This window comes from Macrobrachium nipponense, chromosome 22 (assembly GCF_015104395.2).
Source record: "Macrobrachium nipponense isolate FS-2020 chromosome 22, ASM1510439v2, whole genome shotgun sequence".
NCBI classification, from domain to species: Eukaryota; Metazoa; Arthropoda; class Malacostraca; order Decapoda; family Palaemonidae; genus Macrobrachium; species Macrobrachium nipponense.
In genome coordinates, this window is record NC_087213.1 from 4131408 (window position 1) to 4147644 (window position 16237).

Genomic DNA, 16237 nt, shown 5'->3' on the forward strand with positions numbered 1-16237 from the left:
ATTACTTTAAAACAACGCAATCTTAATGAGTATATGATTTGCTATATACGACTAACAAAGTATTCAGAATTGCATTTTCTTTTAAATTACTAAGCGTTAATAGACTGTCCACAGTTTATTATTATTATTATTATTATTATTATTATTATTATTATTATTATTATTATTATTATTATTATTATTATTATTATTATTATTATTATTATGATTGAAGATATATATTTTCTCGTGAAAAAAAAACTGGTTCTCTTTTTAGAAAATGTATGGCTATTTTAAAAATGAGGTTTTCGACGAATTAGTGTCATTTAACATCAGAACTTTGATAACACTGGACATAAAAAATTGGGTTAAGTATATGTATATACTACATACATATACAATTTTAAAAGGATTTCTATTTTCTTTTCCTCCGTAATCTCGCTCTTGATTAAGACGCTCATCTTCCACAGCTGGATTTTGACAAGACGACCCAACAACGGGCTATGCAGGGAAGTTTCTCCATTCAAAAAGCAGTGAAAGGACTTTATAACCACGACCATGCTCAGAAAGTTTCCTCGTTCCTGTAAAATGATCTTCTTCAAAATGCGCTGAAGAAAAAGTCAGAGGAAAAGTCTCAGTACTTTCCTGCAGTATCGCAAGAGCCAAAACGGAACATTATAAGGCAAATGTGCCAAGTGCTTTCGTGTAGTTAATATATACACTTCTTCAGGGTACAGTACAAAGTGGAATACAGCTGAAGGACATTAAAAAGTAAAATTGAACATTAAACAGAACAAAATTGGTAAAAAGTATAGTACAAAAAATTACTCGCACACTTTAAGCGTGCTAGGATACGAATTTTTGCAGAAGCCAAGAACAAATGAGAAAAGGACTCCATTATAGAAAACACTTAATCACAAACGATCATTACACAAAAGGATATATAATATATATTATATATATATATATTTATATATATATATATATATATATATATATATATAACTGGTAATGTACAAGCATAAAAGGATTTACGTGGAAAAAACAAAGCGCCAAGCACGTATACGGTGGTTTGAACACCTATCTGTTAGGACAAACAGGCTTTTAGCAAAACCACCATTCAGTGCCATACGGGATCATGCAGAAAATAATGATCCCCTTCAATGCTTTAGAGTCATTTTCCATTTTCTCTGGTCGAGTGGCCCAATGGAGCTGGTAGTAGTATAAAGTCTCTGCACTTTCAAGTTGAAACCTTCCCCCAGTAAAACGAGATCTTCACGGAGATGCTGTTTTTAATTTTTAGTGTGTGTGTTTTTTTTTTTTTCCTGATGCAGGTATTTGTTTCTTTTAATATTACTTTGTTTCGTTTTTTTATGCTTGTACAATACCAGTATTTTTATATAACCTTTGGTGTAACATTACTGTATTCCAATGATCGTTTGTGATTTAGTGGTTTTTCAATTTCTTTTTTTCTCTGTATCTGTTGTCAGACCTGATTATGGAGGCAGTTACTCCGACACCGGTAGTCATAATTAAAGGATGTTTTGTTATGTACAAGTTACTTGTTATTTCTTTTGTGTATATTTTTTATATATATATATATATATATATATATGATGTCTATATATAAGATGGTATATATATATATATATAGATAGATATATATATAGATAGATATGTATAGTATATAGTAGGTATATATATATATATATATATATATATATATATATTGACTATATATTATAGATATATATAATCTAAGAGATATAGATATAATATTATATCTATATATATTATATATATATATATTATCTATATATCTAGATATAATATCTATATATCTAATAATATAGATATATAACATATATATATAAGGTATATATAGATATATTCTATGATACTATATATATATATATAGATATATATTATATTATATATATATAGTATATATATATATATTATAATATATATATATAGATATATATAAATATATATATATTATATTCTATATAAAATATATAGGTATATATTATATCTTATAGATATATATATATATATATATAATCTATATATTAATATATATTTATATATAGATAGATATATATATATATATATGTAGATAGAATACTTATAGATATATATATATATATATATATATATATATATATAATCAACCACGCTTACAAATCATCTGTAATTAAGACTGAACTGAGTGTCATGTCAGTATATCAAATTGGATTTAATAATCGCTTTCAAATCGATTAAAAGCATTCCTGTTGCAGTGGAAAACCTATCGGTATATTTACTTAAAAATTCTGGAATCTGAGAGAACCGCGAAAAGGGACAGGAAGGCACAAAACCAACTTACAAGCAACTGAAAGACACATATTCAAACTTACAGCTGCTGTATGGGACTTTGTAATCGCTGGATTGTATCAATTTACATTTGGGTGTCTTCAAAGCAGGGAGGTGACCTCATAGTCATTAGTCTCTTCCCTTGGTTTGTATCATAACATCTGTACAATCGCCCAGTGACCTTTCAATGTCTTGGGGGTACTGGGAATCCCACCGTTGTCACTTTACGGGACAGTCAGCCATACTCTCATTGTGTAATTTTGTCTGTTTTTATATTTCGTAATATTCAAGTATGTTTTTGTTTATTGCTATGCATGCATACGTACGTTCTGATGACTTTATGACTTTCATTGTGAGTTTTGTAGTTTCATGAAGTAATTGTAAAAAGTGAGGAAGTCGAAATGTTCAGACGTCACAGAGGCTCTCGAAACTACAGATATATTTGTTATAAGTGACTATAGTAAATTCACATCACCCGTGCGTGTGATGTCTAGGCCAGTCCCTGACGACACTCCTGATTGGCTGTTGATAAGCCAATCACAGGGCTGGAAACTCTCAGTCTCTCGAGATAGCTCACATAGGAAGGATGTACGTTCCACCTCTCCTGAGGGATGATTTTGAAAGACGTATCCCCCAGGAGAGGTGGAACATACATCCTCCCTATGTAAACCCTCGAGAGAGACTGAGTTTCCAACCCCGTGATTGGCTTATCAACAGCCAATCAGGAGCGTCGTCAGGGACTGGCCTAGACATCAGATGCACGGTTGATATGAATCTACTATAGTAGGTTTCATATGTGTATAACAGTTTTCAAAAGTGTTTTCTTAATAACATTTTGGCAATATATCTAAACAATTATGAAGAACTTCGGTGTTATTATTATTATTATTATTATTATTATTATTATTATTATTATTATTATTATTCAAAAGATACCCTAATCATATGGAACAGGCCCACCACAGGGGCCACTGACTTGAAATTCAAGCTTCCAAAGAATATGGTGTTCATTTTAAAGTAATAACAGAAGGTAATGGGAAATACAGAAAGGAGAGTTCAGTTATTCGAAAAAAAAAAATGATTTAATAGATAGATAATAATGTGTGGGTAAGTTTTGGGCATGAAGCTAAAATTCCGGAAAAACAAAACCAGCGCTAGGCCTAAAGGAAAACTATATGTTTCAGGTGTTATTATTTCAGCCCCAAACGCATTTGAAGTCGTGGTTCTTTTCTGAAGTATTTTAGGATTCCATCCCTTTAACTCGCCCCAAGTAGGAGTGGAATTCAGAATTTAATATTCCCTTAGGAAAGGAGGCAAACATTGAAACGAACACCAGAGATGAGAGAGGGGGAAAAATGTTGAATAGCAACGTCTTCCGTGCCCTATTTTTATTCCTGAAAGTTACATTTGTAATTCAAATGAGATGAAGGAAGATACCAAGCGCCTTTGTCTCCGTGTTTTCTCCAAGTAAAAATATAACAAACTTCTGGGAAGTATTTCACATAGGAGAACGGCGCGAGGAAACAGAGTTTTTTTCCCATCACAGTAGGTGTCTGATCCGTTCTCTTAAATAATTAACGGATACAGCGCCCGTTCTGCCAATCGACGACAAAACTGGTAGTTAATGGAGTTATTCCTTATACAAGTAACGTTTTAAACTCACATTATCACTCTCAAGGGAAACAATAGAGAAGATTGAGTATTTTTGTGACATTACATATCTCGTTAACAGTAAAAATGTTATTGCACAGCTAATTTAGGTGTGTTAAACTATATATGTACGCTATACAAGTCTATGAACAACATTTTAAGCAATATGTGAAGGATTAAAGCTAGATGGGTCACGAAATCCAAAAAATAATGATACATAGAGTTTAATAATGAAATGCATGTCTCTTAAATACGGTGATTCTAACTCGCACCTGAAGCAATGGTAACCGAGTTTGTGCGATCAAATGACAGCGCTGGTTATAAATAAATTTACTTATTCGTTTAGGAGTGTACCTCTTTCTCTGTCTGCGGGTTAGCTTTTGTAAGACATTAGTCATAACATCTTCGGAAAGATCAGATATGACGCTCCACAGAACGAAAACGGATATGCTTCATATATTCATGTTTCCCGTAAAATTAAACATAAGTAAACCACGAGTGCGCAGGTTGTGTTGGCCTTATGCTACTACGGGCTCTCGCTCCTTGAGCAGCACCTTAAAATACCTGTGGATGAGACGTAAAATAAATATAAGAAGAAGAAGAAAAGGATAACGAAAATACGCTATCTGGAGAGCGCTACTTTCACTCCTTGTTTCTAGAGCAGCAAACCCTGAAGAACTCCAGTGTCCTTGACCTCAGTTACAGCGTAGCTCCTTGGTAGTGAGGATATTTCACCCTTTTGTCCCAAGACTTGTTTTCCGTATGTTTGCTGTGTTTTAATTAGGACAGGTTGTATAAGCCGATTTTAATCATGATATTGATAAATAGGTCTACGGTGATGACGATTATCGCAAGTGTTTTTGTAGTTAGGACAAATAATTCTGTTCACGCTTCCTCATCAAGTCTGTCTGAAATATTAAAAGCTAAATTTAGCTCGTCCGAAATACTGAAAGCCAAATTTAGCTCATTAGGAAGGACAGTACTTGACCAGATGCACTTCCCTGACCCCGTAGATAGTATCAGAGGATGCCACGACCCTCCAGGAGAAAGTAATCCCACTTCTTGCTTTCTCGAAGAAAGTTCGCCCCCGTCGGAAACGAGACTCGATGTAAAGTTGGAAAGGAGTGATTTTATAATGGACGATGTATTTGAGATGGGAAATAGTGACGGTGACCGTAAACTTGTCAGGGAAGATTTGGCACGTGTTAGTGAATTAGCCAGGTTTATCTTGTCAGTGGATAAGGAATCGGAGAATGAAACTTTCAATTCGCTGGATTCAGAGCCCGTGAAGCCGTTGCCAACCAATAAAACAGCAGCGGCGGGATCACATAAGAATGAAACGGATTACGATGCGATGGGTAAGCATTTTCGTGGTTCTATAGTGTGTGGTTTCTATAATAAACTTTAAGATTAAAGTCTCAAGCATCGGTGTTAGGCTAGATGTAAATGTGTCTTGGGATCACTCTGCTTGTGGTTAAATCCTAACATAACTTTCTACCTTTTTGGTAATTCTAACCCCTCATTCCGCGGTAAAATAAACTATGGCAGTTGGTCATTTTCCTGCGTTATTTTACTTACTGAACAAGAATTTAAAGTCATATTTATTCGGACGACTGCAATTAACCACCAGGGGCCAGTACTAAACACGGCGAAATACATTGGACGCCCCAATCCTTATGGATGTCGTATTCACGGTTACGTTTCTTGCATGGTAATTCTAAAGAATAGTTCAGCACGGACCGCAAGGAACGTAACCGCGGATACGACATCCACTAGGGATTGGGGCGTCCAATGTATTTTGCCGTATTTAGTACTGGCCCCTGGGGGTTAATTACAGTCGTCCGAATAAATATGACTTTAAATTCTTGTTCAGTAAGCAAAATAACGTAGGAAAACCAAGAATGCAAGGTCTTTTAAGTGGTTTGAGGGCCTTACCGTTTTGGGGAATTTCATCTACTAGTGTGGCTCTCTAGTGACATCTGGCAACCCTCCATGGCTTTTCCGACCACGGGCCACGGCACTGAGGAATAAAATTCTTCACCTTGCTTTGTTTTATTATGAAAAGGTTATAAAATATATCGTGCTTATTTATACAAAATAATTTCATTGAAATCCTTTATTTTTCTTAGTCAAAAATACTTTAAGCTAATGACGTGTAGTTTTTTACATCACGGAAAGTAATTCTACATTGGAAAATACACATTTTAACCATTAAATGAAAAATAACATAAAAAAAAATCAGAAGAGCTGCATATGGTAATGCTGCTAAAAGCCAATGTTGTGAAGAAAAAGGCATCGCTGGATAGTAATACTAAACTGTTTTTTTCCATCTGTCCACCCGCCTGTGGTGTTTGCGTATGGTAACACTGCGTCCAGGGCTTTAGATAGCTACATTAAGCTTACATTCAACAATAATAGCAATATCCTATTTCGAATATCAATGGTGTAATTCGCATACAGTAAATTATTAAAACACTTTTCAGTTGCAAATGGACCCCCAGATATCCTTTTATTTACCTAAAACTTATACATAGCGTAATTATCTAAAGCCCGGGATGCAGTGTTGCCATGCGCGACCACCACAGGCGGATGGACAGATGAAAAAAAAACAGAGTACAGTATAGTGAAGTGTTTCGCCCTATCAGTGGGCCATCCCCTTCCTACCAAGCATTGCTCTACCTAATGCCCAAGACCAGTATAATGTAAAAAGTATCTCGTTCTCTTTTCAATGTTATCTGATTTAGCCAATTTTGAAAAATGGATGAAGTCTGAAAACATTGAGGTACTTAAGCTTAGGTATTGGTAAGCTCAGGTATTGACTGAAAACAGTTGGTAATTAATTCATAATGGACTAAAAAGGTGCACATGTTACAAGTGTCCTTAGAACCGAACAAAATACCCACAAAGTACTATTGGTGTACGTACTCTACTTAAAAAATGATGCAAGCCTTCATTTGTCCTAAAGCAAATAGGCTACAGTACATCCATTGCCTCTTATGAATGGATGGGTAGATCTACAATACTATTCTGTGGCGGCCTAGACTATGGCAGTTGCAGTTTTCTATCCAGTTTTACCTCCTGAACAAGAATTTCAAGTAATATTTATTCGGATGACTGTAATTAACCCCCGGGGGCCAGTACTAAACACGGCGAAATACATTGGACGCCCCAATCCTTAGTGGATGTCGTATCCGTGGTTACGTTCCTTGCAGTCTGTGCGGAACTGTAATGTAGAATTACCAATTGATGTTCCCTAGTATGAGATGGAATTGGCCATTGAAACTAGTAGCAAGGTAGTCTTCCTGAATTCTTGGCCAGCCACCATCAACAAACTTAAAATTTTTTGTTGTATGTTATGTAATATAGATTTTGTTTATGGTGAGGGTTTTTCTTCAATGTGGCTATGAATGAGAAAAGCTAACATTGAAAGGCTTTAAGTACATAAGCTATTGTTGTTCACTTTCATGTCGGTGGTGTTAATATGACCAGTTTGTTGTACTGGTTTTGTTAGCTGCAGTAAAAAGTCAAAAGTTATCGTACAGAGTGTCATATTAATACTACTGCTGAATCTTCACACCTCCCTCTATGACTGCCGTCACTTCTCCCTACTTGCCACTCATTCTCCTCTGGTTCACTGAGGGGGTTAGGCAACCAGCTAGGTAATTCTAAAGTATAGTTCTGCATGGACTGCAAGGAACGTAACCGCGGATACGACATGTCGACATCCACTAGGGATTGGGGCGTCCAATGTATTTCACCGTGTTTAGTACTGGCCCCTGGGGGTTAATTGTAGTTGTACGAATAAATATTACTTAAAATTCTTGTTTAGGAGGTAAAACTGCTTAGAAAAACCGCAACTGCCATAGTCTAGGCCGCCGCGGAATAGCAATATAGATCTACCACCAGCTAACCTCTGGGGGGTGGCAGTTAGTCTTGAATACATACTGGATAGTCCACAATGCAGGTAAGACTTCACAATCAAGCATCCAATTGTAGAGCTTTGGTTTGTAGGGTATGGCCCTCTCCACTCTTCCTTTGAACAAGGGGGTGGGTAGGGAGGAGCCTCATGATTACCCAACAGTGTATGATTGACTTAGGTGTTAGTTGCTTCTGACTTGTGCTTTTCTTTATACGTATTCAGTCTGTGTTTTATTCTAGGTAGCTCCTCTATTGTGAGAGTAAAGAGACTTTTTACTTTGGCTCAGGCCCGTATCAGTTGTACTACAGCTGTATGCCAGATTGTATAGGAGGTTGCAGGCACTATTGGTTCCATGTTCATTATCATGAGAGGGAATATCTCTTTCCTTTTGGAGATTCAACCTGCTTGTCAGGTGAGGCTATCCTCCCACCTAAAGAGCAAGTCAAATGAAAGGGTAAGGGTTGTATTCTAGTAGAAAAATCGAGTAAATGTACTTCAAAAGTAATTAGTAATTTTTGTAGGTATACAAACCAGAGCTTTTTATCTAAGCCCCCCACGACTAATCCAAGTAGACCCTGATGCCAAAGGGAAAAATGCTGGGTTATGGCAGTTGAGTTTGGGAGCAGAGGGCTCCTTACTCACCTGCCTTCCACCAGTTAACCACATTATTATGAAGTTTCAACTATTTCCAACTTGTGCTGAAGAATATTGGGCACAAAAGCATCTGGTCTGTAGTATACTCAAGAAAAATAAAAGTTATTTTAAAATTTTATTAGTTTTGCTACACACAGCAACCTCATTCAAACATTCAAGAGTACATCCAGTTGATGTGTTTGAGTGAAGATAGTTGAATCATGCCTTGTCCTGTTGTACATAATTTCTTTTAGTATGTGATAAGCAATTTAAGAAGGAATAATATACTTGGATATCACATGGCTTCCCAGGTTGTGGTGTGAAAAACATAAATCCTGTCCAGGCTCGAATTCTTGGAGGTGAAGTTGCAACTTACGGTGAGTGGCCATGGCAAGTGGCATTGGTGCACATAGCAACAGGGAAGCCCTTCTGTGGTGCCTCTCTTCTCAACACACGCTTTTTACTCACGGCAGGACATTGCGCTGCTATGTAAGTTTTTTGAAGTTCTTTATACGCAGTCCCCAGGTTCCGTTCTTGAGACGCGTCTTAAGCCGAAAATCGTCGTAAGCCGGATCATAAAAAATCCTAAGAAAACCTTGCTTTTAATGCTTTGGGTGCATTGAAAACTATGTAAACGGCATTATTTTGGGATTTTTCATAAAAAAAAAACTTCATATATTGATTATTTTGCATTTTTGGTGTCATATTTCTTCTCCCAGATCAGCGTTGTAGGTGTTGTAACCCTGGAACATGCGTCTAACTCTGGAAATAATTTTTGATGAATATAATTGAAAAGCGCCTTAACCTCGCAATGTCGTAAGCCGAGCCCATCGTAACCTGGGGACTGCCTGTACTGTAGTTAGCATTTGCAAGACATTGTTTAAATTGCAGAACGGTTAAGTCTGGGTATTACAAAATCAAGGTCAGTACATACTAGATGAATTAAATGTAAGTTGTCTTGCTGCTACCTGAATTATTAGGTTCAGCTAAATTGTAGCCAGCAAACCATGATTGAATTCTTACCTTTCAGATGTCCGTTAATACTAGAATGCCATTTTAATTTATCATTGCCCACAAGCTGCATGTTAATGTTAGCTGATCTTTCATTTTGCAGACTTCCTGCCCGTAGTATCCAAGCTTGGCTTGGGGCTCATGTTTTAACAAATCAAGAAAAGGGTCGTGTAGTGAGAGGAATTTCACACATAATTGTCCATGAGCATTTTGTTCGCAATAATCTCATGAATGATATTGCCCTTTTACGAATGGATGAGCCTGTACAACTAAGTTACAGCATTCGTCCTGTGTGCTTGCCCGATGTTCGTAAGTTTCATATTCCTTGTGTGCGAATTTTTTACTGTATTTAAATATAGTCCCAATAACTTATTATTGAAATAAAATAAAATCTTATTGAGTTTTCTTGGTAGAGGAATTATAAATGTGGTACATAGCAGGAATCTTCAGTGTAAGTTATGAATGTTTTCCCATAAAGCTCTGAGTATGGATTGGAATTAACTCCCAAAATGGCCATGCACAGTACTAGGGTCTAGTTTGCACCAGGTTTTGTTTATGCCTTTGGTCACTAAGCATGACTGAAAAGAATTTGTCTATATTGTTAAGCATTCTTTCAGTGTTATAAAATTTTCCTTACAGAGGAATGGGATGAAGCACTTTTTAATGGAACTAGCAAAAGACATGGTGTAGTTGCAGGATGGGGACTAACTAAAGAGCAGGGTGACAGGTCTCCAATTTTGTTACAGGTAAGTTAACTCTGTACTACAGGGTGCCCAACAAAAAAACCTGGGAATTCAGTACAGTTTACTTATTTTTTGCAGGCAAAAAACAGTTGTTGTTAACAGAAACATTGTTAAAACAGATCGAAAACGCAAATGTTACATGTGGTGTTCAAAATGCTTTCTGTTGGCAGCGGTGTAACAACAAGGACGGTGCGTATAGCCAACTTCCACTCGCCATCTGGTTGACTTCCATCCACAGAGTTTTTGAGGATTGCATGTTTGTAGCATCTTTCCTATGTAACTGAAGTTGATGTAACAGTACTTCCCCTCACGATAAAATCGATAAAATCCATTACGTTGAGATCAATTGTTGGGTTCAAGAAAGTTGGTAGTTTTGGCACTGAGCCAGGCAATGGTGTGTTAAAATTTAATACATAATGTAAATATAAAATTTCCTTGTTTTGTGTGGGCCCCCTGTATTAAGTAAACTAGTAGTTAAGTCGCTGAAGTGGTTATGGGAATGATGCTTTCATATTAAAATTTTAGTGTTAAATATTGACTTTGTTGCATTTTTTTCAACAACAGGAGAATGTAAATTGTATAGAATTATTACTGTTAATCTATTAAATTTTGTAGAATCCTCTATCAGTAATTGGACCTGACACTGCAGCAGTTACTATTATAACAAATTGATGCTTGTGTATGTAACTCAATAGAAGCCTAAACAATTTACAGAATATTTAGAGCAGAGAGTATACAAGAATGAATACTTGCCCATACAAAATACTGACCAGACGTAATGCAGCTTAACTATTCTGAAAGATCACAAGTGGCATAGCATACATGTTTCTGCTTTGCAGTAGGTCGCACTAAGGTGGAAAAGCCTATAGCACACAAACGTGAGTGAGGGCTCAAGATTGAGAATAAATGTGGTGCAAGTTATTATATATCTGTGCAGAATATGGAAGAGTTTTTGTGAAAGCTTTGATCAGTTACCCAGCTAACACTGATGAGACCCAATGTTAATCAACTAGACAGATTGAAAAGTCAGTTACTGGTGACAGACCAGGGTTAATCTTCTTGACTGACAGAAAGAGTATAAGTAAGAATGCACAAAATGAATGCCAGTGTAGACCATAATTGAAGTATCCACCCCTTTTTTCCAACTTGCAACCAATATTCCTGTTATAGACTTGTCTCCTTTGTAGGTACATCTGCCATTTCTCAATGTATCGAAGTGTCAAGAGGTGTACAAGCGTATCAACCCTGTGTCTGAAAAGATGTTATGCACTTACCATGAAGCAGGGACAGGCACAGCAAAGGATTCTTGTAAGGTTAGTCTGAGTTTTCTTACAGGAAGCCTCCTCTTTAAATGTTTCATTCCTTTGGCAGATGCTGCATAGAATGAAGACAAAAATTTAGTTTTTCATTTAGTGAGTTGTTACAGTGAAAGACTAAATATGTCGTGATTTTTAAAGATAAATTGTATAAAAGTTAAGGCCAATGAAATTAAAGTTTTAGCCCTTGTTGAAGAAAAGCTCACCTTGTGCCTGAACTTACCAAGAGAAGAAATTTGTTTAGTTAAAATAAACGACACATAACCTCTTAATAATTACTGAGCGCTGAACAGGATTTAATGTTGAAAAAGTTAGTAGTGTAAGATTAACATATTTCTAATCCTGAAAATATGCGAATGAAGGGTCTTAAATATTGTGTTTTCACTGTAGTAGAAAATATTTTCTTTTAGACTATGCCTTATTGTACATAGCTGTCCAACTTTTATAAGTTGTTAAATTTTCACCTTTTTTTTAATGGCCCATATGTTAAGCTAACTTTATCATTTGTTGCTTTTACATAATGGGAAACAACCAAGGTACATATTTTATTTCCCAAACTGAAGTTTCGACCTTTGAAAGAAATGTATAAAGTTCATTAGTTAGCATTATAAAGATATCACTAGATTTCCTACCAAGGGATTACTATAGCAATGTTTGTAGGTCTGCTGTGATTGGTTTTCAAAAATAGGTTTTGGGATTTATTTGAAAACTATTAAAATACGAATACCTAATTTGTATTGGAAACCCATCCAGTTATCAATATTACAGATTGACTGTATTAAAACGGTGATCTATTGGAAAATGAAACCGGATATCATAGCTCAATTGTGCATTTTAATTTTGCATTTCGTGAATGTTTGTGCAGTGTTGAAATGAAAAGCATAGAAATTCCTCATTCTCATTGAAACATGCATACACATAGTGTACTTTATGTGCATAATAAACATTACATACTGCATTTTATTCTAATGGTAAATAAGAATGGGAAATATTTAAAATTTTTATACGAAAGTTGTTTTTATTTCGACATAACTGTGAAAGATATACCTGTACATAAGCAGACACATGTATACTGTGTTCATATACATACATAAATTAAATTTGGATACGGAAAGGTTTGATGTAACCTTTGGTAACAACTTTTTTTCTTTGTAGCTAGTAAGCTTTTACTAAAGGGAAAGAACTTGTCACATGAATTCTTCAAGAGATCTTTTAGTAAGGAGTAAGTAAGAGATCTTTTAATAAGGAGTAGGTAGTGACCCAATGATAGATCCATCACAGCAAAGGAAGGTCTTCTTAGTGCCAATCCTTTAGAGAAATTTTTAAACTAGGCAGTATTTTGCGTTACCATGATAAAGCCAAGTAGTAGATGACATTGCAACAGCAGAAATTAGCAATTTCCAATACTTGCCAAAGCTCTTGTAAGGTAATGTTGGGTTTTGCAGGAATAGCTGTTGTTAGGAAACAATGGATCCAGGACGTCTCAAGAAAAACGCATTTGTTCAGGTATGAGGATCAACTGTGGAAAGGCTGGCCAAATAGCAACTTAGGACCTCAGTAGCTTTGCATCTAACAATTTTATAGTTTCAAAACAAACTAGAGGGTCAGGTTTTGGCATGCTAATACTGTTTGGTCTTGGCTTTGTAGTCAGTGGCACAGGTTGATAGAGAATATGACAGGCAGTGGAGGTAGAGCCTTGAGTAGTCTACTGCCTCCAAGACTGATAAGGAGATTCCATTCTCTTTAGATTCTGTACCCTTCTCCCTTCTCTTGATCATCTACAGTGGCTTGTGTGCAACAAGAAAAAGCTGGAAAAATTTGTAGCATTGGGTTGCAGTCATTCATCTGTTAGAAAACTCAAAACTAAAACTGGTTTGGGACTCTGTTTAAGTAACATTACCAGAGCACTGAAGGTTGAAAATTATTGCAGACCTTACCCGTTAGAGGAAAAGTATGCAGTAGGCCCCTTTAGAGTGAGGGTACAGTTAAAACAAAACTGGTCAAGTTAAGGGTTAGTCATGGTGCACTTGATGAGAGATGAAATTTTGGATTCATCTAGATGTGGAGTAGGCAGTAGATTATAATCATATTAGTGGTTCACTAAGATGGTATTGCTACATTTCGAGCCAGGTTGTCCTGTCACACACAGGAAAGCTTAAGTCTTAATTTTGTTTAGTGAGGCTGCATGAAACCACGTTTTGGCATTTGGTCATATACTAGACTTAACAGGAGGTCATCCTTACTGTGTTAAGTGTCTGGGAAGCTGGTATTTCCAGGTGATCTTAAGACAACACTTCCCGCATCAGGAATTTGTTTCCTTATAAAAAGTTTTTCTCCTCATAGGAATGAATGGCAAATTTAAGATTCGAAATATACAGAACTGTAGTCCAGTTATAAAATTTTCAGGAAGTTGCAATGTATAAAAATCTGGCAGTATGAAAAACGAGTCCTTCGGCGAACCCTGTAAGTTAAATTTAACTCACTGGTGTTTGGTAACAATACATACTAATCATAACCATAAACAACCCTGTATTTGTCAGACCAGCTCTTGCCAAGGGTACAGTATACAGTGTCCTCTACTTACGGTGGGGGATCCGTAAGTTGATTTCTGCTGTAATTCCGTTTTTTGCTGTTAACAGCGGTTATGGCACTGTAACTTTGTGCCTTAACTTGTTGTTGTATCATGTTAGTGCCATCAACGATGCTTATGGCGCCGTAACTTGACATTGCATCAAGTTATGGTGTTGTAAAATGCTAATACCGCTGAAAAATCGGTGTAAGATGGCGCCGTAAGTTGAGGACACACTTATCCATATATATATATATGTCTTTCAGGTATGTTTATCTAGGAAAAATGCAAGTTGCCTTAAGTAAGCATGCAAATCACATTTGTGGAAGATTTGTTGTTTGCATGCCACTAGTCATTCCAGAACACTAGATTTGCACATGACAAACTTAAGTTATGGTAGTTATTTGGCAGAAGAATTAAGCTAAATATTTTTCCCACTAAATTATTTTTTTTCTCTCATATACTTACAAGTACGTATAGTGTACCTTGACCCACTTGAGTTATTTAATTTAAATAACAATGTACATCCTTGTACGTGTTATATATATAGTATGTAGTACCTCAGATTTGACTACCTAATTACATTTTAAAATTACTCTTTAAAAACCTTTGGTTCGATATGCTATGTCAAAATGAATACGTTTTTTATGTTTATCCGTAAAATGTGATATCTTATAAGGAAATGATTTATATAATAATTTCTTCCTGGTGTACATTCCAGGGTGATTCTGGTGGCCCCCTTGTAACGGATGGTGCAGAGGGTCGTTGGACACAAGTTGGTGTGGTGAGCTTTGGGTACGGATGTGGGAGGGAGGGGTACCCAGGTGTGTACACCAGGATTACCCAGTATTTACTCTGGATATACCTTAATATCATTAAGACGGAAGTTACAGTATTGTCTTAAATATTTGTTTATATAGAGGTCCCATTGTGGTTCCAAGTTGCATTCCTGGAGTCACATTACTGTATTGTAATTTTGCCACAAACTGTATTCATTTCATTCGTGTTTTCCACATCTGAACATCATTTTCATTAAGTGTCTAATTAACCAGAATTTTTATCCAAAATTCAGGTCACTTCATTCGAATTCTATTCCCATGTTTCCATTAAAACACATCCTCCAAATTGTATTCATATTCACCAAGATCACAATTTGTAAAATGTGATCCTGTAAGTACTGTCGGGATTTTTTTTTTTTTTTTAATTTTGAGATTTTACGTTTTGTAGGTCGGAATATCCAAATTGCAATACTACCATATAAAGTTTCCTTTAAGCTTTGGATCATTGTAATCTAAGCCTGGTTACAAAATGTATTTTAAAAATATAGCTAGGGTTTGATGGCCCATTTTGCAATAATTTTGATTCAGCAGAGAATGTATTACATACTCATTTTTTCAGATTTAGTAATGAATATACTGGAATGTTGATAATTTAATTTTTTACTGGAACTGAATACTGTACTGTTCAGTTTTTGCAGTAATATTTTGCTTTCAAGTTGGATCATTTTTTCTTGTGGAGAAATGAGAATCTAGGACAGCTGAAAAGCTTTTTACAACATATTTGTAACAAAACCATTAATTTAAAACTTGGTTTAGGTGATTTTATGTAATAGACTTGATTCAGTACTGAATGATTAGTCTGATTTTAAGTGTACATTGGGTGTTGAAATGCTCGTATTGAAAGTTTTTTAAGCTTTGATTTTTTCCACATTTTTAATTTGAGCCGTCTGTTTGTTGCTGATAAATAAACTCTAAGTAGCTATATGTAAATTGTTTCAGTACCAGTGTTACGGACATGTATGTGTGGACAAGCGATGAAAACATAAACAATAATGCTAAGGTCACACATTCACGTATCAACGCACGCACGCCCATGCATGAGCGGAAATTGGTAGTTGGCAACAGCTTATGTCAGTAAACAGTAAATGTAACGTAAAACATAAGTAAAATCGTAGACGTACGGTGACGGGTCGTCCGGGCGCTAAGCTCCGCCCACTAGGTCGCCGTAACCCACTCCAGTTTTGAAATGTTTAAAAGTCGTGGGTGGTCACGCCAAATGTCAC

The 16237-nt window shown here is 35.9% G+C and overlaps 2 protein-coding genes across 2 annotated transcripts in view; both read left to right on the forward strand.

Annotated features, from left to right (window-relative positions):
- Positions 1-919, forward strand: part of LOC135198450 (proton-coupled folate transporter-like) — a 10876-nt gene extending 9957 nt beyond the window's left edge. Inside the window, exon 5 of the mRNA XM_064226007.1 lies at positions 450-919. Within this exon, the coding sequence (XP_064082077.1) occupies positions 450-516 (67 nt within the window). The 3' untranslated portion in view covers positions 517-919. The remainder of the gene's footprint in view (positions 1-449) is intronic.
- Positions 920-3074: 2155 nt separating this feature from the next.
- Positions 3075-15938, forward strand: LOC135198451 (proclotting enzyme-like). Its single transcript, XM_064226008.1, has 6 exons — positions 3075-5342; positions 8848-9025; positions 9651-9856; positions 10187-10293; positions 11478-11603; positions 14897-15938. Exons 1-6 carry the CDS (start codon positions 4796-4798, stop codon positions 15077-15079), a joined length of 1347 nt encoding a protein of 448 aa, XP_064082078.1. The 5' UTR covers positions 3075-4795; the 3' UTR covers positions 15080-15938.
- The last annotated feature ends 299 nt before the right edge of the window (positions 15939-16237 follow it).

Bases quoted from the DNA above. Each gene is read 5' to 3' on its own strand.
- LOC135198451 (XM_064226008.1), top strand. From the start codon at position 4,796: ATGATATTGATAAATAGGTCTACGGTGATGACGATTATCGCAAGTGTT. The intron at 5,343-8,847 runs GTAAGCATTTTC...ATGGCTTCCCAG, and splicing joins AACGGATTACGATGCGATGG to GTTGTGGTGTGAAAAACATA. The intron at 9,857-10,186 runs GTAAGTTTCATA...TTTTCCTTACAG, and splicing joins TGTGTGCTTGCCCGATGTTC to AGGAATGGGATGAAGCACTT.